The sequence below is a fragment of the Acartia tonsa genome, chromosome 2, assembly GCF_053477335.1.
Source record: "Acartia tonsa isolate MP-2025a chromosome 2, ASM5347733v1, whole genome shotgun sequence".
In the NCBI taxonomy this organism is placed as follows: domain Eukaryota; kingdom Metazoa; phylum Arthropoda; class Copepoda; order Calanoida; family Acartiidae; genus Acartia; species Acartia tonsa.
This window is the reverse complement of record NC_137261.1, coordinates 48,904,006-48,928,884: the sequence shown is the minus strand read 5'-3', so window position 1 is coordinate 48,928,884 and position 24,879 is coordinate 48,904,006. Positions and strand designations below refer to the sequence as shown.

At 33.8% G+C, this 24,879-nt stretch overlaps 1 protein-coding gene and 1 long non-coding RNA gene across 2 annotated transcripts in view; both read right to left on the bottom strand.

The window, feature by feature from the left end:
- The window catches only part of LOC145312060 (uncharacterized), a 42,242-nt gene extending 27,496 nt beyond the window's left edge, over nt 1-14,746 (bottom strand). The window contains exons 1-3 of the long non-coding RNA XR_013876888.1: nt 14,670-14,746; nt 10,475-10,526; nt 3,212-3,271 (exon numbers count right to left, since the gene is read on the bottom strand). This is a non-coding gene — a long non-coding RNA (uncharacterized LOC145312060). The remainder of the gene's footprint in view (nt 1-3,211; nt 3,272-10,474; nt 10,527-14,669) is intronic.
- Nucleotides 14,747-19,836: 5,090 nt separating this feature from the next.
- Nucleotides 19,837-24,879, bottom strand: part of LOC145312059 (uncharacterized) — a 40,923-nt gene continuing 35,880 nt past the window's right edge. Inside the window, exon 5 of the mRNA XM_080151194.1 lies at nt 19,837-24,654. Coding sequence (XP_080007320.1) covers nt 22,101-24,654 — 2,554 coding nt within the window. The 3' untranslated portion in view covers nt 19,837-22,100. The remainder of the gene's footprint in view (nt 24,655-24,879) is intronic.

Below are 24,879 nucleotides of genomic sequence, written 5' to 3'. Positions count from 1 at the left end.
TTAAAATATATATATATAATTGCAATAAGGACAAATTATTTAAGACTACAAATTATACTAAACTTAATTCTAAGGTTAAATAGGTTCAAATATTAACTAGATAAGTTATTATACAGAAAGACAAAGGCAAGTTATATGTTAATGTTCAAGTAAAATTAAAACTAAGGTCTAAGATAAATTGTCTACAAAATGGCTTCAGTTTATAAATTATCTACAAGTAAACTGAAGGGGGTCAAAACAATCTACTAGGGATTTTACTGTAATTAAATGTATAAGTCAATATTTTGAGATCAATAGATGTAAATGAAAATAAGCGTATTTTCTCACAAAATGTATCAGCCAATAGTTTCTGAAATATCTTTGGTTTTGACTCAAATGATTTATCTATCTGCTAAGGATTAAATGAGAGTAAGATTACTTTCTTTGGTTAGATATTTTAAATGTTTACAGTAGGCAAGGCATTTACTATTTTACAATGAGGCAGGATTAAAATCAGCCAATTGAGTAAGAAATAAAAGCTGAGTATTATCAAAGACTTAATAAGTAAAAGTCCTTTAATTAGATTTATAAGATTTAAGAGTGCAACCCCAAAATCGAGGTTAAAGGGTTGTGGTAGATTTAATCAATCAATCACTATTTATTGGATAAGTCCAATCAATTATTTTAAAAACTGATTACTTTATTGTTTCAGGATAAATGTCAAAGCCCCATATAGAGCAAGCAGAGAAAGATGGTTATGGTTTCACAGCTTGATCAAAAGTGAAGATTTTTGTGGAGCTTTTGGTTTTTATATGTTTTTTGACCATCGGTTTTGGCCAATAGGATGGTTTGTTTGTTATCACGTGATCCATATGTGGATTTTGAAGGGGTTATTGCCCTTATTTCACTTGGCCACAGGAAGTGGTTTCTCATTAATTTTAATAGCCGTGGCTTCCTCTATTCTTTCTTATACACTTTTTTAAGCTTACAATACAAGTTATTATTTTTTTATCATTAAAGACTTTTTTTTTAACTAGCTACATTTATACTAAGATATGTGGTTTAATTCACAACATGATTTTATTTACAATTGATATTTGTGTTTTCAAAGTATTTTGTTTAAAGTAAAAGATAGAAGATTGAAGTGAGCATGTCTAAAATTGGTAATTGTATTCTATATGAGAATAATCTATTTGTATCTATAAAGTTTTTGAAAACTAATGAATTTTTTAAAATAAAGCTATGAAGATTCTTTTGTTAAATAAATGACATCTTAAAACTAATTCTTTACTATTTTGAATATTCTTTTCCTTGTTATGTTATTTTATTTACAAAACTATGTTTGATTGTTAATCTGTTAAAGATATTATAAACAAGGAAGCATTCTGTTACTTGAAAGCGGGGCTTAAAAAAATGGTAAAATGTTAATTTGGCATTTCTTTTACAAATTCCTGTAGTAGTTAGGTACGATTTAGAAAGCGTAGCAACTCTATAATCATTACCAGAATGTCCGTACGTCCATTTTAAACATGTTTTTTTTTAGTTTTTTAACAACAACTTATTATGTGATAAAATCATCCGATTGATCTGATTTTTGGATTACTGATTCCTATTACAATAAGGTACAATATTTTGAGGAGAAGCATCTATATAATCAAGTCCTAAAAATGTCAGTATGTCCTTAAACAGAAATCTGTATTTAAGAAGTTTTGCAACAAATTTACGTATAATTTTGTCAAAACTTATTTATTCATATTTTGTAATTCAGTTCTGACACTTTACAAGAGTTAATGTTTTATTACATTTTGAGAGTGGCTAAATTAGAGGTTTCATAGTTGGAGAGGGGTAAACACCCTCTACCCCCACCCTTGGAAGTCTATATCCTTATCATATTTCTGATAAAAAGTCCAAACTAGTTTAATTAAATAAAATTAAATTAAATGTAAAAAAAATGCATATGAATATGAAAAGGAAAACAGAAACTACCTATTCTAATAACATTAAAGTAACATTAGGACAAAATGATCCATGTGACGTCATAAAAATGAGGGATTATCCATCTCTTTTCTAGTGGTTTTCTTTCCCACTTCTCCTCTCATCTCCCTCATTTTTGTGACGTCACATGAATCATTTTTGACACAATTTTGTCTTTGTCAACATTAGAAGTGGGAAAGGGTTAAATAACTGCATGTCCCCGCCCCGTGGACCCTGTGCCAACTTTAGATTTGGTCTTTAAATATCAGCCAATAGCGTAGGAAATATTAACACAGCCATGTTGCTACAAAAGATCAGAAAGCTAATTTCTAGCACACGAAAAAGGTCACCACTAATAGGTGTCTGGGTTATACAATATACATCAATGCTTAAACATTTATTGCAACACCTAATATACACTTATTCTTTAGTTTTTACATCTTTAATCATGGTTTACACTTAATAAACAATTGAGACCAAAACAAAAACAGAAAAATAATCAACAAAACAAGGACATTTATTCAGCAGCTAAATTTGGCGTTGCTACAAAAGACTTAAATTACAAAAGACTTAAATTACAAAAGACCAAAATTAAAAAAGACCTAAATTACAAAAGACCCATTTAAAAAAAGACCTAAAATAAAAAAGACCTAATCAAAAAAGACCTAATGTACAAAAGACCTAATCCTACTAAAGACCTAAATTACAAAAGAAATAATCAAAAAGTCAAAATCCTAAATAAGACCTAAACCTACAAAAGTCCTAATAAAAAAAAAACCTAAATTACAAAAGACCTAATTAAAAAAGACCTAAATTAGAAAAGACCTAAATAATAAAAGACCTAAATAATAAAAGACCTAATTAAAAAAGACCTATAAAATGTCATTCCTAGTCTTCGATCTTTTGTAGCAACGATAAAACTATTTTAATCGTGTAATCATTTCGTGGATTTCCTAACCCACGTTAAACACATCATTTATATTTTATGGAAATCCACATTTTTTTTCAGGTTTCAATCAAGAAGCTCTTTATAGTGCCCATAAATACATACAATACAATGCAAATGACCTATGATAGGCCAATACACAGAATAAATTACCAATAGTAGGCCAGTATACATTTTAATTTACCAATGATAGGCCAGTATGACATCATTTTTATAGGCACTATAAAAAGCTTCTCCAAACAACTACAAGATTTTAATAAACAAAAATCTTTAAATATATATGTTCGTGTCCGTGGTCTGTTATGCACTTACCGGAATAATTCTTGCCTGAGTGTTTACCAGGAGACCCACACAAACAAGAGCCAGACATATCTGAAAAATAAACATTATAAAAATTGGAAGCATGTTGTTTCTGTTACATGTATTACTTCTTATGGATCTAAAGGGATAAAACAATGGCCGATAAATTGATGTATATCTCCAATGTGATATACAAAATTTTTTTTTTGTAATTACAATGAGTGGTTGAAACGTTTGTACACTTAACTTAACCAATAGGGTGGGTTCATATCAGAATTAGACAAAGCGGGGATATGCAACAGATAAAATTAACCTTAAAAACATTTCTGACCGAAAAAGAATTTAAAAAAATTGAGTTTTAGAACACGACCACTTAAAAATATAATTCATTAATTATTAGTATGCAAAGACGACATTCAAAAAAAAATTTGAATCAGAACTATGGCTTCATGGTGCTCCCTGAAAAGGCCTTGAGGAGCTGAATCAGGAACTTTTGTCCGTTTCAAAATATCTCGTTCCTAGCCTTAGAAATTTAAGGTTTATTGAGAATTGTCCAATTTGTAGAGGTTTTTTAGATTTTCTCAGGCTAGGAACGAGATTTTTTGAAACGGACAAAAGTTCCTGACTCAGCTCCTCAAGGCATTTCCAGGGAGCACCATGAAGCCATAGTTCTGATTCAATAAATTTTTGACTCCCATTTACAAATAGCTATACAATTGAATGTCTGGTCGTCAGCGGTTTTAAGACTTAGGATAAATTTTAAATCATCCAGAGGTGTATTATATCTATATTAATTGAGTGCAGATCCCCGCTTTGGCCTCAGAAAAAAAATGTCCAAAATCGACCCACCCTATTAACCAACCAATCAAAAAGTCCCCACATTTTTTTTAGAAAACGATCAAGAAAACGTTTTTATAAAACTTTGGGGACTAGTGTAGTAAATAGCCCTATGTCCCCTCCCTCACGGATTTCTTCTGGTTTTCTTGGCTTAGATTTCGAGTTTTACAAATAATTCTTAATAGGTTAATATACTTAATAAAAAACAAAACATTGATCTACTTCAGTTTTAGTGGAAGTGGTATTTTTAAACTTGTGCTAATTTTCGATCAACATATTTAAAGTAGAGAAGAATATAGATATTCATCGCCTAATGTTTCATCCATGTAAAAAAATAGTATTGAATTCAATTGCAGTAATTTCATTCTTCATTTTCCTGTATTTTTTGTGCATTATATGTTTAATTTATATTCTCATTAAAAACTTTCAAAGTCAATTTGTTTTCTGCAAAAAGTAAATAAAATGAAAATGATTTTGTACAGTTTATATGAAATTATTGCATTGGGTCATAAAGAACAGAAGTATGCTCTGCCCATAGAGAAACTTCAAATAAAGAGACAGACATCGTTTTGCATAATAATTCTTACTAATGCCATTTTGATTTCAATGTTATGTAAACCTTAGACCCTGAATAAAGGAACATCTGAATAGACTCTGTTTATTATTTAGTGATTGCTAGAGAAGAGTAGCTTCTCTATAATATAAGTGTCCACGTCTGTTCGCACTGCCGTAGTCATTAGAACTCGGGTGTCTGCCATTTAACCTAGGCGGATACCACAGTTATATTGATGTAATCCTAAGCTGGATCTTTAAATCATTTTAGTGGTGAGCCAGATCGGGGTGCGCCCAATTTCAGCCAATCACAGCGCGGCATTTCAGTAAATGCTGTGCTCTCATTGGTGGAAAGTTGGCTCACCCCGATCTGGCTCACCACTAAAATGATTTAAAGATCCAGCTCTAATAAAAAAGTAACATGGTCTCTGTGTGTGTGTCTCTGTACTGAAGGATCTCACTAACTGCTGAACAGAAATTGTTCTTCTATACAATGTAGCTTCTTATAGGTCCTTGGACGGTACATAAATATTTTGAATAAGGGGAATCTCTCTCCCTCGGGAAAAAACAATCCGCCAAAAATTTTTTTTTATATTTTCTTTGTAAAACAAGAATAAATATTGGTCAAATGCAACCCCAACCACTTCACGTACCCCTGAAGGCCTCCTGGTTAGAAAAAAAATACAAAAAAAATAACATTCTATCATTGTCGCTTTTCTCATATACATGTTGATAAAATAGCAGCATTCAATGATACCAGTATTGATAAAATTCTAAGAAAAACCTGCAAAACAAACACATTATCAAAATTGTGTTTGCTTCCAGGTAGGGAGGGGACATTGGGCTGTTTATTATACTAGACCCCAAAGTTTTCTTATTCGTTGGCTTAACAACTTTGGGGACTTTTATTAAATTTTGATTGGTTGGTTCAATAAATTGAGTGTCCAAACGTTTCAATCACTAATTAATGACGGGGTTACTTTGTTTATCATCACTAGGGGTAGTAAATCAATTTATCGGCCATTGTCTTAACCCTTTAGATCCCTGGATTGCTTCCAATAAATATTTTTAAGATAAGATAAGATAAGATTTATTTTCCATAGATATTATACAGAATTTTCTTTTTATCTTCATTTAATAGATACTACTCAAAAAAAAGATTTATCAGAGATAAAAGAAGAAGAAAAGCATCTTTATGTCATAAGATTTTTGATACAGTGTGTTTATTTTTATATGAATGCTTATTAAATGAAAAGTAAATGCTTATTAAACCAACCGATTTTTATAATCAAGGTGACGCTTTTTTCAGTATGTTGGGGAGTTTTAAAGTCCGCAGTTCACAAATCCTCGAGTTTTTTCTTCATTAAATTATTATAATAGATGCTTTATTTAATCTACTAGGGTTACTTAAGATAGCAGGGGGTTGAATGCGACCCCCCACATATTTTAGTTTAGTTATTTAGAGTTCATTTTTTGAGGGGGTGTAGTCGACCAACACCTCATTTAAAATCTTTTGTGGGGGTAATTTTAGGGCAATTTTCTTGGGAGGAAAATGGTGTACTTTCCCAAAAAAGCTATAAATCTTCCCAGAACCAATCGATAGCTATATAGTAAAGGAGAACCAGATCGGTTCAGAGGTTAGCGAGATTCTTCGGTAAAGACAGATACACTTTTTCCTGATTTTATATCAAAAAGAAATATAAAAGAACTGATTATTATTTATTTCCAATCCTCAAATAAATCCATTTATTGTGCAAAAGAGATTTGCTATAAATATCGTTGTTTTTCAAATGGAGCATTTTCCAACCCCTCCCTTTAAAGAACCTATATTATTCGTATTAGGGGAAAGTTAATTTTCTTAAATAATGGCAATAAGGGGAATCACAAACGATTTTTTAGGGACCCCTAAAACTAAAGGGTTCCTTACTCTTAGCTTTACTTAAATAAAGGGAATATAGGCTACGCTTAAATTTAGTAATGTCAAGCTTAAATAAAGATTTTAATAGGTATAAATATAACCTAAAGAAAAGATAATTTGCCACTCAATTCGCCTGTCATTAAAGACCACCACGTATTCTTAAGGATATTATTATTTGATCTTTTTCTTTTTCTTAAATATTTACATGAAAAGTTAAATTTTAAGAGTTTTGATAACAATATTAAAACTAATCAAAAGTAATCTCTTCTTAAAATGTGTCAAATGGTTAAAGTAGTTGTTAAAAATATGCCGGGGGGATAAAAAGCGTAAGTAGTGTACATTTAAATTACAAGAGAGGGGGTGGGGGTTACAAAGGTGCTTCTCTTTAATCTTATGGGATAATTTTTTTGTAGATCCTTTGATTTCTTTTTTATATTCAGGGATTACAATAATTCTATGATTTGCAAAAATTGCATTTATTATTTATTTCTATATTTTTTCTGAAATTTTTCTTATCAAGATTGGTAGTTTCAAAAGTAAAGCCATTCTTAAAAGCTTGCTTTTTATGTCACTTTAGCTAGAAAAACAGTGTATAGTATATCTAAAAAATTAGATAGTCCACAATACTATTATATAAAGTAGTAAAGTTTTTGTGTCAGAGCTTAAGATTTCAACAACTACTTAACTGATCGGGTTCTCCTTTTTAGGGAAGATTCAAAGGTCAAAGGATGGTTTTTGGCTATTTTACTTTTAGATTTCAGCCTTTAGGCCATTTTTCTGGCTACTTACCCCCTTTATACTATTCCCATAGAGGTAAGAGGTGCAGCCACTAATATTTTGGTAATGGCATTGTTTGGTTGATTTTTAGAGAGGGTCCAATTACAAAATAATGGATATTGGATAATGCCAAATTTTCTTGTAAATCCTTTCATATTGCTTTTTATTTGGAGGTTTATAATACAATCATATATAGGCAATAAGGATTTATTTTTTCATTTTTCGGATATTAGTCATTTTAAAAGTAAGTATTTTCTACAAGTCTTACAAGTTATTCTGTCAATTGATATTTTTAGCCAAATATATAGTGTAGTAAGATTTTTTGGCCTAAAACTCAAGATCTCAATAACTACTAAACCGATTTGGTTCTCTATTTAAGGTAAGCTTTAAATAGGTTCTGTAATGGTTTTAGGCTGATTTCAAATTTAAGCCCTGGGAAAGTTTTAAGCTATTTTTCTGGGACCTCTATGTCTCTTCGAATAAAGAGCTTTTAAATACTAGGGGGCGAAGCGGCTAGTCCTATGATAAAGTAAAATAACAAAATAGGTAGACAATGAGATTGAAGAAACAAAATTTTTCGTTAATAGTTCTTAAATATAGAGAAGCAACGCTTATTGGCAGGATCTAAAGGGATAAGACAATGGCTGTAAATTTACGTACATCCCAAATGTTGATACACAAAATAACCCCATCTGTAGAATATAGAATACAATTAGTGGCTGAAACGTTTGAATACTCAACTTAATGAACCAACCAATCAAGATTCGATAGAAGTCCCCAAAGTTGTTGAGCGAACAAATAAGAAAAATAAGAAAAAGTTGTAATATAACTTTACAGACTAGTGCAATAAACAGCCCAATGTCTACTAACCTCCTGATAAGAAATCCCTATTTTAAAATTAAGTTATCAGGAAAAATTATTATCAGACTATGATTATAATCATGTTAGCAAAAACTAATCCCAGAAAATTCCATATAAAAAGTATTCTAGCAAAAAAAAGTAATAATTGGAAAGGAAATAATAATTATCTTCAATAATTTTTATCTGGAATCCTCAATACATAGTTTGTACCTCGGCAGCCGCGCGTCAGCCGCCTGGGAGCCTCAGGGGAAATCAACCTTTTATAATCTTAAAAATTAGCTTGAAGTATAAACCTTGTCCAAATACGACAATACCATCTTTCAACAATTTTTAAAAGCATCAAAATGGGTTTCAGTTTGAGTCTTAGTCGCGGCTGAGGCGTAGCTGCCAACCCCTGGTTTATAGACATCATTTGTCCCTTTATAAAACATATTAGCGGTTTCCCTCATATTGGATTTGATCCACAAAGGAACTTTTAAAAAAAATTATTTTGGTTAGGTTAGGTTAGGTAAAATTAAGGTTATATAAGCCCGCAGGAAAAGTAACCAATAGGCTTGCAGGTATAGACAGCCCTAAAATAAATAGTTTTGATGAAACCACCGATATTTTTCTTGACCAGCAAATAGGGGGAGGGAAGTGGTTGTATCCCCCCCTGGCTATTACCAGGTAATAGTGTAACCCCCCCCCCCCCCAGTTTTTTCACCAAAGATTGACCGACAAGTAGAATGAATCGAATAACATTAGACCCCATTCAAAAATTGAATAATAAACATGCTTATTTCTATGGATATTGTCATCCTTGTTTTTCTTTATTAAAATCACTTTGGAATGAGGGCTATCTTATGTAGACTATAAGAATCGATATATAATTAATTGGATGTTGCACCAAATTTTTATGTAATCTCATAAAGTAATACTCACAGCTGGCAAAAATAACTATACCCCTCATCCACCCTCCTTTACCTCCTACTGAATGAACGAACTGACCAATAAATAAGGTCCATATAACAACATAAATTGATAAAAATTTCCCCTGTCAATATATCCAAGTATACTATATCCATTACTATAAGTTGTATCTATTGAAATTCTAAGAACTTGGAACAATGGCAAGTGTTAGATAAACAGTCAAAACTTTAACATTTAATTATCTCGATACATAAATACAAGAATTGGGTATGTACGAAAAAAACTATTTTTAAATGATCACTTGAAGGTTGTAGCAGAAAAATAGCCTGAAACCACCCAATGAAATTAAATTAATAATAAGATAATATAAAACACTGGTAAGCTCAATCGGATCTTTGCAACAAAAAAATATTTATTTGAAGGAAAAACAATAATAAAATTCTATTAAGCGTTTTTCTTAAATAGAAGTTAATACAATAAATATCTTTGATATCTCTTGATCTAAATCTACTCGGCACAAATTGAAAGAAAAATATTAGTTTTCTAAGAGAATCTTGTGTTTTATCAATAGAGTTCAAACCATATTCCCCAAATTTTGAAAAGATTAGAGTGTTTCTTTAGTAAAGCTAATCATAAGAGGGTACAGTGAATGGGAAGGCAATCATCTATATTTTTACATTTATTAACTATGGTTTGTTTGAAAATATTGTTTTAAATTTTAGAAGACCTAACCTACCTTGAACCCTGTATTGTTACTTACTAATCAATTAACTACTTTTATAGAGGTCCCTAAAAGCATTTTTAGGAGGTAGAAGGGGGGGGGTTGAAGGGTTCTATCTGCCAGTTTAAATTTCTTTCTTCCATACTATAAATATAAATTTCCAGGATAAGAAGCTTCACTGTGAAAGTGAGCCTCTTCCTTATTTATTAAATAAATTTTTTTTGGAGTGTGGGGGGGGGGGTAAGTAATCGCTCCAATAGAAGAATGTGTAATAATTTTTCTTTGAAGATTTTTATTTGTTCTGCTCCCAAATATTAGTTCTGTTGCTCAAATACTAAGAATTCACAATGAAAAGAATAGATTTATTAGATTCTTAGGAAAATAAACCAACAATAAATCAGAGGGGGAGGGGACATTTGGCTGTGAATTATACTTGTACGTAAGAAAGCCTCATTTGCGTGTCAACCAAGTAGACTGTCAAATTAACAAGATTTTTGGAATATAATACCAGCAACTTGCATACAAGATTTAATAAATAAAAATATTTGTTTTAAGTCAGTTTGTTTTTAAACGAAAAAAAATATTCCAACAATAAAAATCAAATTTCTAAATAAATCTCTAGTACCTTGTCACAATAGTACTTTTGTCCCTCTATCACCTTTGTCGGTGTACCATGAAATTAAATATTTTTTGATATTACCTTGATATTAAATGTTGATCCCATGCTTATTTTCTTTCTTGTTTCTGATTTTCTAAAAAAAAACTTAATTTTATAAATATTTTCCAGTGCGTTTTAGAATCCAATTGAATTTAGCTGGATAAAAACGGATTAGATTCATACTGAAAAATTATGTATCTTATCATATTTGAGACAATTTTCCAGGCAAAATAAAATAGAAATGATAGAATTATCATTGTTTAATTTGCCCAGGCCAGTAGGTTTTTCGGGTCCAATAAAATAAAAATTGATCTAGGAACTTTTTATTTTGCAATCAGCGGAAAACTCTCTTTAATACGAGATGCGATAAATAACTATTTAGATTCTAAGCATAAATTCAGCTATAGTTACAATATTTGAATATTTCAAGTCAATATGAATATTACAAAACGTTTGATAATGTTTTAAAATCACTTTTGAACCAGGGTCTGAAAGGGATAAGGCAATGGCCGATAAATTAATGTGCATCCCAAATGATGTTATACAAAATTACCATTTATTTAGATTACAATTAATGGTTGAAACATTTGGACACTCAACTTGATGAACCAACCAATCAAAATTCACTAAAGTTACAAAGGTTTATAAGCCAACAATTAAGAAAACATTATTATAAAACTTTGGTGACTAGTGTAATAAAAAGGTCAATATCCCCTCCCTCTCTGATTTTAAACAGTCTTATGAATTTATTTTGACTGAAGTATACTAACTTATAAAAGAAAAATGACTTTTAAAAGAAAACTTTCCATGCTTTATAAAAAAAACTGAACATTTTGTAAATAAGAATTTGAACATAATGTACCTGAGAGACGTGTCAAAGTCATTTTACTTTAGAAAATTAGAAAACATGATAAATTGGATTTACAGCGGAGAGGGATGGCAACATTATAAGCAATTTTAATCAGTTTAAAAGGTCATTTAATGTTTGTCTCATTCAACTTTTCATATGTATTAGAAGACATGATTAACATTTTTGTAAGGATTTTAATCAGTTTAAATGATATAAGTAGTTTTAAACACATTCGATTTTTTTTTTTAAATTCTACTGAAAAAATAATTATTAAATTGGTTAGAATCTTATACTTTTTTATTTTACTGTCCGTAGTTAGCTGTCTATATTACGATGAGACAAATAACTGTATCACAATCTAGAAATAGAAAGGTATTCTAGTAATGAAATCAAGGAATACATTTTCTAAAGATGAGTCTTAAAAACTTTTAGAATGCTTTTCCCAGTTCCAATTTTTGAGCAACAGCTTTAATTTCCTAATAGCAAACATAATACCAACATTAAGTGTTTTTTCATTTCAGCTTAAAAAAAACTCGAACTTTTAGTGATGAAGCTATATTCTATGATTTCATTTGTCGCTATTATTTGATATAGAGAAGATATACTGAATTATGTTAAGATTCCACAATCAATTGATCAGTCGATCTGTTTGTAATGATCTAGAGGACATCAAATCTTTAAAGGGGATATATTTTCTAATTTTCCTCATAGTGATATGTCAGACATAAAACTGACAATAAAATAGAGAAAATTAAGATTGTTGGGGCACACTCTTAGGAAAGGACATGATGATTTAACCATTCAAGCCTTGACGTGTAATCCCCAAGGAAAGATGAAACCAGGCAGACCAAAAAACAACCCGGAGGAGCGAACTCCTATATGAACTGGAAGATGAGAAAATCTCATCTCTAAGCAATGCCTCAAGTCTTGCTAATTTCAAAGAAGATTAGAGAACCATTTTGCGTGGCCTACCCTCTACAAAGAACAGATAAGGGGCATATATTCTCTACAGACCATGTATATGCACAAAGGTCTATCCTCTAAATAACAGTACCATAGATTAGGTGTTCGTGTTGGATAGGTTTACCTAACACCACTCCAACAAAAATTTGCAAAGAACATTAAAATCAGGCTAGTTCGTTTTAAAGTGTTTTAAAAATGGAAGTAAAGAATATCTCCAGGGAGTTCAAGATTTATTATTTTTAGGAGGATGAAATTTTGAGAGGGTAAAATGAAGGGTTTAAAGTGTGAGAGGGTAAACACTAAACATCCCTTTACCCCACCCTTGGAGTCTAATATCTTATAATTGATAAAATGCCCTTTTTACTATAATTAAAACTAGCGGCTACGCCCCTTGAGGCCTCTAGTGGCACTTTAAATGTTTGGTTAAAAAAATAATACTATACCTTGCAATGTTTCGAAAGAGTCTCTATCAATATCCTACGATATTTTGCAATGTTACGTAAGAGTCTCTATTCGAGAGAAAAAAATTTCGATTTATTGTGATTTCTCTTAGGAGGGTGGTGGTACCCTCCCCCAAAATAGTTAAAAACCTTCCCGGGAACTATGAGAAGGTACCCTGTTAAGGAGAACCCGATCGGTTCAGCGGTTAGCGAGATCCTTCGGTAGAGACACACAGACACACAAACACACAAACAGACATCCTGTAAATTTAGTATAAGAATTTTGTAATTTAAAAAAAGCATAACTTTTAATTTACATATTTTTCTTTCATTTTGAGTTAACACTTGTTAACGGAGTTTATGGATATAATAGGCAAACATTATTGACCTGTTTCTGCAAATAATGTTAAATAGAGGCGTTTCTGCTATCTGAATGATGATAATAATATAAAAAAAACGAAGCAATTTGTTTTACTTTTAAAGTGGAATTACACAGCCTGACCCGTAAAAAGTACTTTTTTTCATCGTTTTTAGACCTTAGTACTTAGTGTATCTTTAAAAGTAGCAGAGTAAATGATAGATGACCATACACCAAAATCGCACATCAAAAGAAAAGGCGCAAAAAATTATCCTAAACCGTAAAAAATAAATTAACAAATGATAATCTGTTTAAAAAGTTACTTTCTCATCAATATAAAGAAAATTATTGTTTTTGTTTATCGACTTAGGTGAGACCATGGGTGTCAACAAAAAAATTAAGCTCATATGTCCTATAAATTTCCACACCAGAATACATTAAAAATTTAAAAGAATTTTTTTTTATATCAAGAAACAAAGGCTACAATCCCTAAAAAAGGGTCATGATGTATATGAAAAGTAACGTAGGTTTCTAATTCTATATATATATTTTTTTAATTTCAAAATTTTCTTCATTTTAATTTTAACCATACAAAAATTAATATGTAGTCAAAAAAAATTGTGTTAGAAATATAACAACCATTAACTTGTTCTAAATGATCAAAATGTGCAAATCTCTTAAAACTTTATCTGTTAAAATTTTCAAAATTTCATAAAATGAAACATAATTCTATATATTGGTTAATAAAAAAGCCAAAATTGAAGGCTTGTAGAGAAGCTTTACTCCTAAAAACTAAAGTTACATAAATCTTTTAATTTTCTTTGTACAAGATCCTCTTAAAAGTATCTTTGAAGTTAAATAGATTTTTTGCAACAAATAAAGACTTATAAGAAAACTTTTTAATTCTAACATCAGATTTTATATAAAAATATTACAGTCGTATTAAAGTCCTTAAAATTATTAAAGATATTACATTGTAGATAAAGGTTTCTATTTCTATTAAAGAACAAAATATAAATAGCATGGTCTTGTCAAAACTATAAGTTTAGTTGATAAAAGTAGTCATGTTTTATAGTAGTATTATAGACAGACAGCTTTCCACGAATATTAAAATGAAAAATTATAATATTAAAATTACTTTTGTTAGGCTCGAGAGGCCGATGGCCTGGGCTTACAAGAATGGTATTAATTTCATGATTTTTATTTTAATATTCGTGGAAAATTGTCTGTAATATGATGAAATGTTGATTCAGTATGGCTAAGAACAGTTTCTGATCCAGCGGTTTCAAAGCCATACTGGAATAGTTATTTCTCGCATCGTATCATAAACAGCTTTCCGCGGATATAGAATGTACAATTATAAGATTAAAACCAGTTTTTTTGCCCCGAGGTGCCGAAGGCACCGGCTATAAAAACTGGTTTTAATCTTATGATCGTATATTTTTATATTCGTAGAAAGCTGGATATAATACGATGCTAGACATAGTTTTTTCGTATGGATGAGAACCGGTTCCTTCCACCGGATTCGAATGAATACAAGAAAAGTTTTGTTTATAGATAAAAATCAATGTCTACATAAAACAGAATAATTATAATATTGAAGCTACTCTATAATTAATGTCTAACCTGATGTGTTGAACCTGAGAAGTGTGTCAGCTATCTAATTCTTCACGCCACATTTACCCCTTTATATACCAGAAATATATCCGGGGGATTGGTTGTCTTGCGAAGTTGGAGCAATTCTGGAGCAAGGAGGGGGGGGGGAGAGGGTGGGGGGAGGTTTCTGAGAGGAATTCTGACGACACACGAAGGGATGATCGGAGACGGTGTTTTTCGAAAACCACCTAATTTTTTTTAATTAGCTAAACACAAATAAACATATTACATAAGTATCAATATCATCTATAGTGCAAAGTAGAAAGATGACTGATTGTCCTTTAATATCTCGATGACCGCTGAACCGATTAAGGAATATACCTAATGGTCTAAAATGATAGTTTTCGGCTATTTTCCTAAGAAGCGAGACAACCACCTCTAGAAAAAAAACACAAAAAAAATACATAATATTTTTTTTTGTAATTAATTAATCAAATGCATTGAAATGAAACTTATCTCGACAAAAATCACTAAAATTTAATTGCAACACAATGCAGTCAAGTTTAGCATGGAAAAAAGAGAGTAATAAATTCAGTTAAAGTTCTGACCGTTTGATAGACTAAACCTTTTATGCAACATGAATTTGCCGTGTCATGCGTCTAACATCCAGTATTATGAGTTCAATTGGAAATTTACCCACACAGGATTTCACCTACTGACCTTACTTAAGCCATTGACCCCTAGGAGACCTAACCCTACGGTAGACTAACCACTTTGTGGAGTTAACCTAAACAACTGAAAAAAGCCCTCCACAACTTATGGCTTTTTGGAACTGTTGGCTAATTTTAAATAATCAAAATTTGGTTGGATTATATTTTTCCCAACAGAGCTATAAAATTAAGTTTCTGGACTAAACTTTGTGAAACCCACCTCTATATACATAGAGAGAAAGAGAGATGGAAAGAAAAGTGAGAAAAAAGAGATTGCTTGTAAGAAAGAGGCCGGGCTAGAACTTATGGTTCTCGTGACATTTATAGAGTTAGACATCACATTCCCTGTTCATCTTTTATGTTCATATTATGTCAACATAGGACTTAACGGCATTATAAGAATCCCCTACAAGTATTTAAGGTGGGGGGAGGGGGAAAGAGGGTAATAGACATCTAACACCATAAAAAGATTTTAAAAATATATCTTTAATCCTTTTTTTAATCAAATAACGGCTCTAGCATATATACAGGCTCTGCATTGCAAGGGTTAAGACGGAGACAGAAACAATCGCTTAAAACCTTCCCAAGGCTCAACTTTAAAAATAAAATAGCCTAAAAGCATCTTAAATTTAATATTGGTCCAACATAGATATTATAAGAGTACAATAATCTGACAGGGGCTATACTATTAAATTCTCATTTATAACGTTTGACGTCACTCGTTTTTATAAAACTAGCGGCTGCATCCCCAAGCATCTAAGGGTTCGGTGAATCGGTATACATATGGAGAGAAAATCGGAGAAATATAGCTTGTTACCTATATGAAGCTCTCCTAAAATCGGTTCAGTAGTTAACGAGGTCTTAAATATAAAATAGAAAGATTTTCTACAATTAGGGTGAAGCCTTTATTCCGCCTATCTGTGACGGGTAGCTATGGATACAACTTTAGAAATGAAACATTTATGCTATAATGCTTAAGCACAAATCCAAGCAGTTATTTGTTGCTGCTCCTTCAGTTTTGTTTAATATGTTTTATTGAGTATTTAAGCGGGTAAGGCTAATAAAACGCCGCTTGGCCAGACGGCTAAGGCTGAATTAGGCTGAGAAAATTGAGGCTTTGGGTGGCTGAGTCTTCGAGTGTAGACATTATTTCTTTCTGCCGCCCGGCTGCAAGTAAGGCTTAATGGGTGGCTGATAAACTAACACTAACTGCTGAGCCCTGATGAAAAAAAAAACTGAATTTACATTTTATTTATTTGTTTAGTGTTCTGTTATGTTATGAAACAAACACAATTTGACGACAATACCTTCTCAAGAAAACAGGATCATAGCATTCTGAAAGATTTATTTTATTTTAAACTGATTATGACGCAGATTTTGTTTTATTTTCACAAAATCTCGAATTAGAAATTGACGTACAATCTTGAAAACTTTAATCTTTTGCATTCATATTTTTTTAAAAACAAGGATGACAACATCCATTAAAGTGAAGCTCTAAAATGATAGACAAACGAACATTAACACTTATATAGTGTCAGAACTGAATAATCAGAATATAAATAGATCACATAAAAATTTGTTGTTAAAAAAGTAAAAAGTCAACATGTTTAAATGGACTAAGGACATTCTGATAATGATTATAGAGTTGCTACGCTTTCTAAATTGTACCTAACTACTACAGGAATCACCATGAAAAGTTTGAAATCGATAGGATAATTCTAACTATGGAAAACCTTCGCTTTTAACAAGATATGTGCTTTCTCTGAAATTGCCCAGCAGCCACAGAAAACCCCCTGACCTGTGTATCTTTGAAATAAATTGTCAATATTAGGGGGTTAATGTTTTCTTCATGCATAACCCTTGCGGAGGGACCCAACCCAACAGTGCCCTAGCCCTGGGGGGGGGCTTCAATATAACATATATACAATTTAAATATATTTATTTTTATACAATATAACCCGGCCTCTTATTTTCATTAATAAGGAGGGTCGGGTTTCTTCGCTCGACTATTTAATTTGAGGGAAACCACCAACTAGGATCTAAACTGAAAATAGCTACGTAATTAGGATATCTGTTAGAGTTGTGCGCCCTTCTTGTAGAGAAGAAACGCTTCCTCTTGGTATTTGTTGCCAGGTTCGAACCCGCGACCGTAGCGCATCGGCTCGTCGTCGGGAAAGTTCGAGGTTCGAATCTCATTCCGACACATAACTAAAGACGTTAAAAATGGTTCCTACTGCTGCTATGTGCGCGGCATAAATAGTTAGAGTAGGGGGAATGTCTTGTCCCAAAAACAGGCGCAACTTACTACCATGTACAGTTAGGACTTCTAAGACAAAGGTCGTGCAACATAAGAAAATCCCCCCAAAAATTGTAATAACTTTTAAAGAAAATATACAAGAGTTTGAATGAGATCATATATACTAAACTTGTTACATTTTGCCAGGTTTCGAACCTTTAACTAGAAATACAAAACATTACAATTTTGTAGTTAACTGCAAGATGTTCCACTGCATAGCTTTATACTAAGAAAATATTTAAATTAAGAATAAAATGATAATATTAAACTACGAAACCTGCAAAATAAAGAATTAATGCAAAGAAATACGACATTTTATACCATTAGTTTCACTCTCTAAAAATCACCAAAAAGAAAATATTCAAAAGGTTTCGTGATTTTATATTAAAGATTTTGGGTCTCAAATGCACTTCCCTATGTTAAAACCTAATATTCAAGTATTTTAAGGGATAAGACAATGGACGGTAAATTCACATACAACCCCAATGATGGTGAACAGAATTACCTTTTCTTCAGATTAAATTTATTGGTTGAAACGTTGGGACACTAACAGTTTGGAACCAATAATGTTTATAAGCCAACGACGAATAATACCCCATTTTACACCCACCCGCAATAAAAAGCTTTGACGTCGATTTTAGGAAGCTTATAACAGAACCTTATTTTTTTATTTGATTCTATTTTCAACCCCTTCTCCCCCCCCCCCCCCTGCATTACATAACCTAAGAGGCAACAGGTTATAGAATGCAATCAATTTCTTACTTACAATAGGCAGGACGAAAATATTTACAAATATACAATACATCAATTTGATCTTTGAATATCGGTCATTAGGGTCGAAATTGTTAACCCAGCCAAGAAGTCACCAGGTAAATGTTATAACCAACAAGCAAAATAAATATAGAAGAATATTTGGAGGGCCGATGGAGAGGTCGTCAATTCTACGATGTGATGCCCCCCCCCCCCCCTCCCAAACGAAAGCTGAAAAACAGGTATAAGTTGCATGATTTTTTCGAATTAATTTCGTTGTTGATATTAGCTGAGTCGCCACTAAAGAGCAAAAGGCAATTTGTTAGCAGACTAAAAAGGCAGGGAGTAAGGGAGGGGACAATGGATCGAATATTCAATCTTTAGGAGTCTCAGACTTTGGGGACTGGTCTAAAGGGAATGTGCAAGAATTTAGCAGTTTCTGACTGAGTTTGGGGACTTGCGCAAGAAATGTCGTTACTCGCTATATTAGTTTTGAATATATTATATAGTTTTGCAGACAAAGAGTAGTTCAAATATAAATACACGGCCCCCCTCCCATACTATATTATAATTTCACTCCCTTCATCCCCACCTCCTTTTTAAAAGTAGACGAGAAAGGGAAATGGAGAAGGGGGGGTGGGGGAAATAAACAGAATAAAAAGGGGCAGGAAGGCGTGCGGGTCATATACTTGCCCATCCAGCTACACGCCTGCCTGCCCCTTCTTTCCGTGTTCACATCACTTGCCCCAAAATCTCTTTTCTCTTTCCCTGTCATCTATAGAGATCCAGGGAGATATTTCTAGTAATTAATTACAGAATGGCTATGTCAGTCTGTAATACTGGTAATCTTATTTTCAAATGATTGCTTTTTTTCTTGGAACTTTTTTCTTAGTTTATGGTTTTCTAGATTTAATCAACAATCACTTTACAATTTCCACTATATTTTCGGGATTATTCTGGTTTTCATGGCCTTTCTTCAAAAACTCTTAAATTGAATTAATTGCCCATTGTCCCCTCCCTTACTCCCTGCTAAAAAGGTCCCCAACACTGGATTAAAAGTTGTAAACATACTTGTACATTTATTCATACATTAGTTATATTGTAGAGGTGCTAACCTCAAGGCTACCATAATTCACATTCAAAGTTTTGTTCTAAAGAAGGTTAAGCAAAAAATAACCATCGGACGGACATATGCTGGTTATAGGGAAGAATCGCTTCTTAACAAGGATGACAACAGCCATAAAAGCGAAGCTCTGAAATGGAAAGAACTGAATAAGCAGATATTAATGCTGCACAAGTAAGTTTGTTGCAAAACTGCTAAATACACGATAATATTTCAGGACATATTTACATTTTCAGGACTTGAAATAGAGATGAGAAATAAACTAGACGGACCGACCCTGATTATAGAAAAGCTTTGCTTTTATAAATACACAAAGAATTATGTCTGCATGTTTATTTAGAGTTGAAACTTAATTTTTCATTACAAAAATTAATCAAATCATTAGATACATTAGATCAATAGATTATACGATCTATTAGATCAGTTGATCCAAACCAATTTTCTCTAGTTAATAAGTACATATTATTAAATATCAGTTTTTACCACAGAGCAAATAAATTAATTTATTAATAATGTCCTGTTCGAAAAAAAGTATTATACAAGGAAGAATTTGTAAGTTTTAGAGAACTTTTTATATTTTTTTTAAAAATTAAATTACAGGGCATTAAAAATAGGAAAATTAAATAGAAGTTATCACTTAAAAAAATATTTTGCTCTGTATTTTTTTATATTTTTTAAATAATAATTTTGTATATAAATAATTAAACAAAACATTCTGCTAGTAAAAAAGTAAATGTTTAGTTTTAAGCAATTTTAGAGTTTTTTTCCTAGGTCTAATTTTGAATTAAAAATTAGCGAGATAGGTAGAAAAAGGAAGCTTATTTGCCTTGGATCATTTTACCTTTAAAAACTTACTAAACAAAAATATTTAAATAATTTTTTATTTTTCAAGCCATATATGACTTTTTTAACAAATTAAAATTAGTTTTATAAATTAATATAGTTTCTTTATGTCTACTAAAGTTATCCCAAAAAGTACATTTTAATAGGTAAGAATTTGATAAAAAATAAAATGTAAGTAATGTTCTAAGTCCGAAAAAAAGACAGCGATTTTAATGAACTTAAGATGTTATATTTGTGTCTTCACATGAGTTTAAACTCACTTCACACGAACATAGCATTATATAAATTGATTAAAATAACTAACGTTCTTTCCCGCCCTTAAAATTAGGTAGGTATTGAAATAGAACTTAAAGGCAAATGTTAGGCAATGAAAAGAGCTGTACTGTACAGAATACAAACAACATTGAAAGCAATCCAAACTTGTTTTAGAGAAAGGCCGGGGAGGGATAGGACACCCAAGGGGAAATTATTTTGCCTCCAACTTTTCCATTTTGGTCAGACAACTATACTATTTTATAATAAAACTGTGAAGATTTTGTTGTTGCTAAAAAATGAGGAGAAAGCTAGAAGAAAGATTGTTTTCAGGTGCCTGATATCCCGGCCCTCGGGAAAGGCGGGTGTGTTAAATTATATTCAAATACAGGGCAGATAGTATGGGGTTAAGATTAATTCATAAATAAATTAATACTACAGCACAGAATTTAACTCATCAATCTATCAAAAAATAGATTAAATTCATAAGTTTTTTATTAGGCAACACAAATTGTTATATAATGCGGAGTAACCGCATTTAATAGTCAACTTGATAAATTCATTGTAAATTGAGATATCATAGTGCAACACACCTCGCCAAAAATTCTAATGGATTTTTAATCAAAAAATTCGCCACTTAGATTCATACTTACCTAACTAGGCCCATGGAAAAAATATAAATCCTAGCTTGCCCTTCTTAGAAACTATTACAATTTTAAAATTATGATATAGGTATTATCAATTTTTTGTAATTTCAAATCTTAAAGAATATGACAAATGTTCATTATAAGATTAAACATTCAAATATCTTCCAAGAATCAGCTTGTAGTGGATTATATTTTTTAAATACAGGTGTCTAATTTCATTTTCAATTATAAAATCCATTATTTTGTTTAGGAAGGGTGTGCTGTGTGCAAAAATCAATAATTCATTACTGCAAAATTAGCAGAGAAAAAAAATCATTTGTTTTAAAAAAATCTGCATTTGTTCTTAAAAATTGAATTAAAAAATGCACTTCACATCGGGGATTTGTAATAAAAAATATTCAAGAATCATTTTTAATTGGTGTCGGCTAATACAATATTTTTTGTATTTTTACTACATATTTACTGTAAATGTTCACTTTTTTATTTTTTGTATAAAATACAACTGTTAAGCTTATTTGTTATCACGATAAAATTGTTTTCGGGTGTTCTAGCCCTGCACTGTAATATTTTCTGCAATTTTAAAAATATTTTGCACAATTTCTTATAACTTGTTTAGAAATAGTAGTTGTACTTTCTTTTATGTACCTATATTTTTAACAGTTATTCTTTTTAATATAGTTTACCCCAAATTATGCGTTTGTTAACTTTTTAGGCAAACTAAATTTAGTTTTATTTATGTCACAGATATAATATCAAATTGGTAAAATAATATGAAGATATTTAAGAAGGTATATTTGCTTTATTTTTCACCAATAAAAATTAATCTAATAGAGAGCACTTTTAGGTTGGTGATTTTCCAGGATAGCCTGCACTTGGTGAGGAGAAAGGCGCACCAACTGGCGGCGGCGGCAGGGCCCCAGGCGGTAAACTGCCGACTGGCGGTATTCCACCAGGAACACTAGGCAATGCTCCCGGGAAGGGATAGCCGAGGCCTATGTGGGTGTGCGTGTGTGTGTGCACGTGGCGCAGCGGTGGCGGAGACTTGGATGAGCTCAGGTGGAGGCCCGCCTCTTTGTTTCCCGCCAGCGTAGTGATCGGCTTCGAAACGGAGGGCGATGCCGACCGAGACATTGTCGCCGACATCGAGGAGATGGGCGATTTGAGCGCGCGCTCCTGCAGCTCAGCAAGCTTCTGGTTTGCATAGTATTGGCTGGCGTGGTGTTGTAACAGATCTAATGCTTTGGTGCCGGATAACGACGGCGGGGCACCAGCCGCACGGGCTAAATCCTCCGCCGTCCCTAACGGAAAGGGCGCCCGAAGCAACGGGTCACCCGGTCCGCCAAACGATGAGAACGGTACGTTTGGTCGGTTGGCCCCCAACATGCCTGGGTTTAGGTAGGGGTTGGGCAAGCCGGGTATTCCCGGCGGTAGTCCATACGGCGACAGGCCGCTATTGACAAACATAGGATCAAACGGTGGCGGAAGGCCGCCAAGACTGTAAGGCGGACGGACCAGAGAAGGATGCATGTATCCGAATGTTTGTGGGCCAGGAGGAGGTCCCCTTGTCTCCATAGTTGGTTTAACCCCCTGATCCTCATTTTTCACCTCCTTTTTCAGTTCCTCTTTCTCTCTAAATTCAGGTTTAACACTGATCATAGGCGATGCACGGCTAGTTGGCCGACTATCACCAGAAGGCTCCCGTTTCCGCAGGTCTTCTGGCTTTGAATTGTCTTGATGGGGTTTACGTTGTTGGCTGCTGACTGGGCTTGCCTGCAGCCGCTCGTCCTTGACCAGGGAGAGGCCAGAGAAGCGGCCCTGGTCCTTGTCGAGCTGCTCTTTAAAAGCGCTCATCCTCTCCGCCCTGTCCTTCTCCCACTTGGCCTTGTACACGGGGTCAGTCTTCAACAGTTGCATGTGGTAGTTAGGATCCATTCCGACGGGATAAGGGTAGGGGAATGGCGGGAATCCGTTGGCAGCCAGGTATTTGTGATATTCCGGCGTGCCAGGCTCGGGTCCTGGCACTCCGGAGCCCGGCAGGGAAACGCTGGAGCGTGGCAGCTGGGTTGACATTGAACTTGAGGCCGGCGGGGCAGCTGGCTGCGGGTGTGGCCGCGCCAGTGGACTAGAGGTGCGCTGTGGCAAGTTTTGGTTGTTGGGATGGTGGTGGGGGTGGTGTGACACCAAGGAGGCAGCGCTATGCTGAGGGGTGTGGGGAACAGGACTGCCGGGAAGCACAACAGGTCGCTGCGGCGTGCCTTCGCCCCTTGACATATCCAGAGAGGTGTTCAGTTTGAGATCCTTAATTCGGGAATCTTCCCCGTCGTCGGAAATGTCGGAAAACGCGGCGGGACTTGTGGCGGGCACCTTGCTCTTCTCCACACTGTGGGACCTGGGGGTGGACATGGTCACCCCAGAAATAGCGGAGGTCGTTGTAGTGACAGCGCCGCCTGTAGAGTTAGAAGCCATAGGACTGGCGGATAAACTGTCTATGGTCGCCTTCATCTTCTTCAGGTTGTCCTCAAAAAGCCTGCTGGGATCAGTTGGCAGGGCCTGCACTTCTGGAGGATTATTCCAGGGCTGGGATATTGTAGAGTTTGTTGTACTATTGGGGGGTGGTACAGCCAGTGGGCTGGCGGTGCCTGATTGATTGGCGGCTGATGTAGGAAAGGCCGGCGGCTTGCTGCTTTTGCCTGACTCAGGCACTGGAGTTGTCGGCTGAGATTTGGAATCATCCAATTTTGGATGTTTAGCGGGTGTACCTTTACTTTCCATTTCCAACCGTAGGCTGGCCTCCTTCTTTTTACGCTCCTCCTTTTCCTGCCTTGCAGCACGTCGCCTCCGCTCCTGCTCTTCCTTACGTTCTTGTTCTTCACGTTCAACGTCAGCACTATCACGAATTTCGCCGTCGGCCCCGATAAACTCTGGATGCGAGTGGGACACATGCCATTTCAGGCCATCCTCGGCTTTGTATTGTTTGTTGCAGTCTTTGCGGGGACACTCCAGCATAGTGTAGCTGTACACAACCGGCTTTGGCTCACGTTTGATTGGCACGGGCAGTGGCGGTTTCAGCTCTTCCTCTTCAGGACCACCGCCGCCGGCAGCTTCATCACTATCAGAGCTCGTTCGCTTGCGCTTTTTGCTGTCCTCCGCTGCGTTGGGATCTGCCTCCTTTTTACGCTTCCCGCCTTCCTTGGGCGAGGCTGGCGCCGGAAAGCTAAACTCATCCTCTGAGGGTTGGGCAGATGCTGCATTGTTGCCCTTGTTCCCTTTACCACCCTTGCCTTTGCCCTTGCTGCTACGCAGATTTTTGCGGGGCTCCAGCTCCGCGGGGGTGGCGCTGTTCCGGCTTCTCTTGCCGCGACCTTTGCCTCCAGGTTCTGGAGAATCTGTAAACCTGAAAACAAAAATCAATTAATATCTTAGTATTTTGAATTGAATTTTGAATTTTAATTGAACAAGGACAATTATTTCGTAAAGTAACACAGAAGACTTTGAAGAGTAAGGCAATTCTAAAAATTAAAAAGTGATTTTTTAACTAAATAGGTATTATTTACTACATTATGAAATTCACTAATTGTGTGCAATTTATAATACAAATATATTTTCATGGATTAATTTC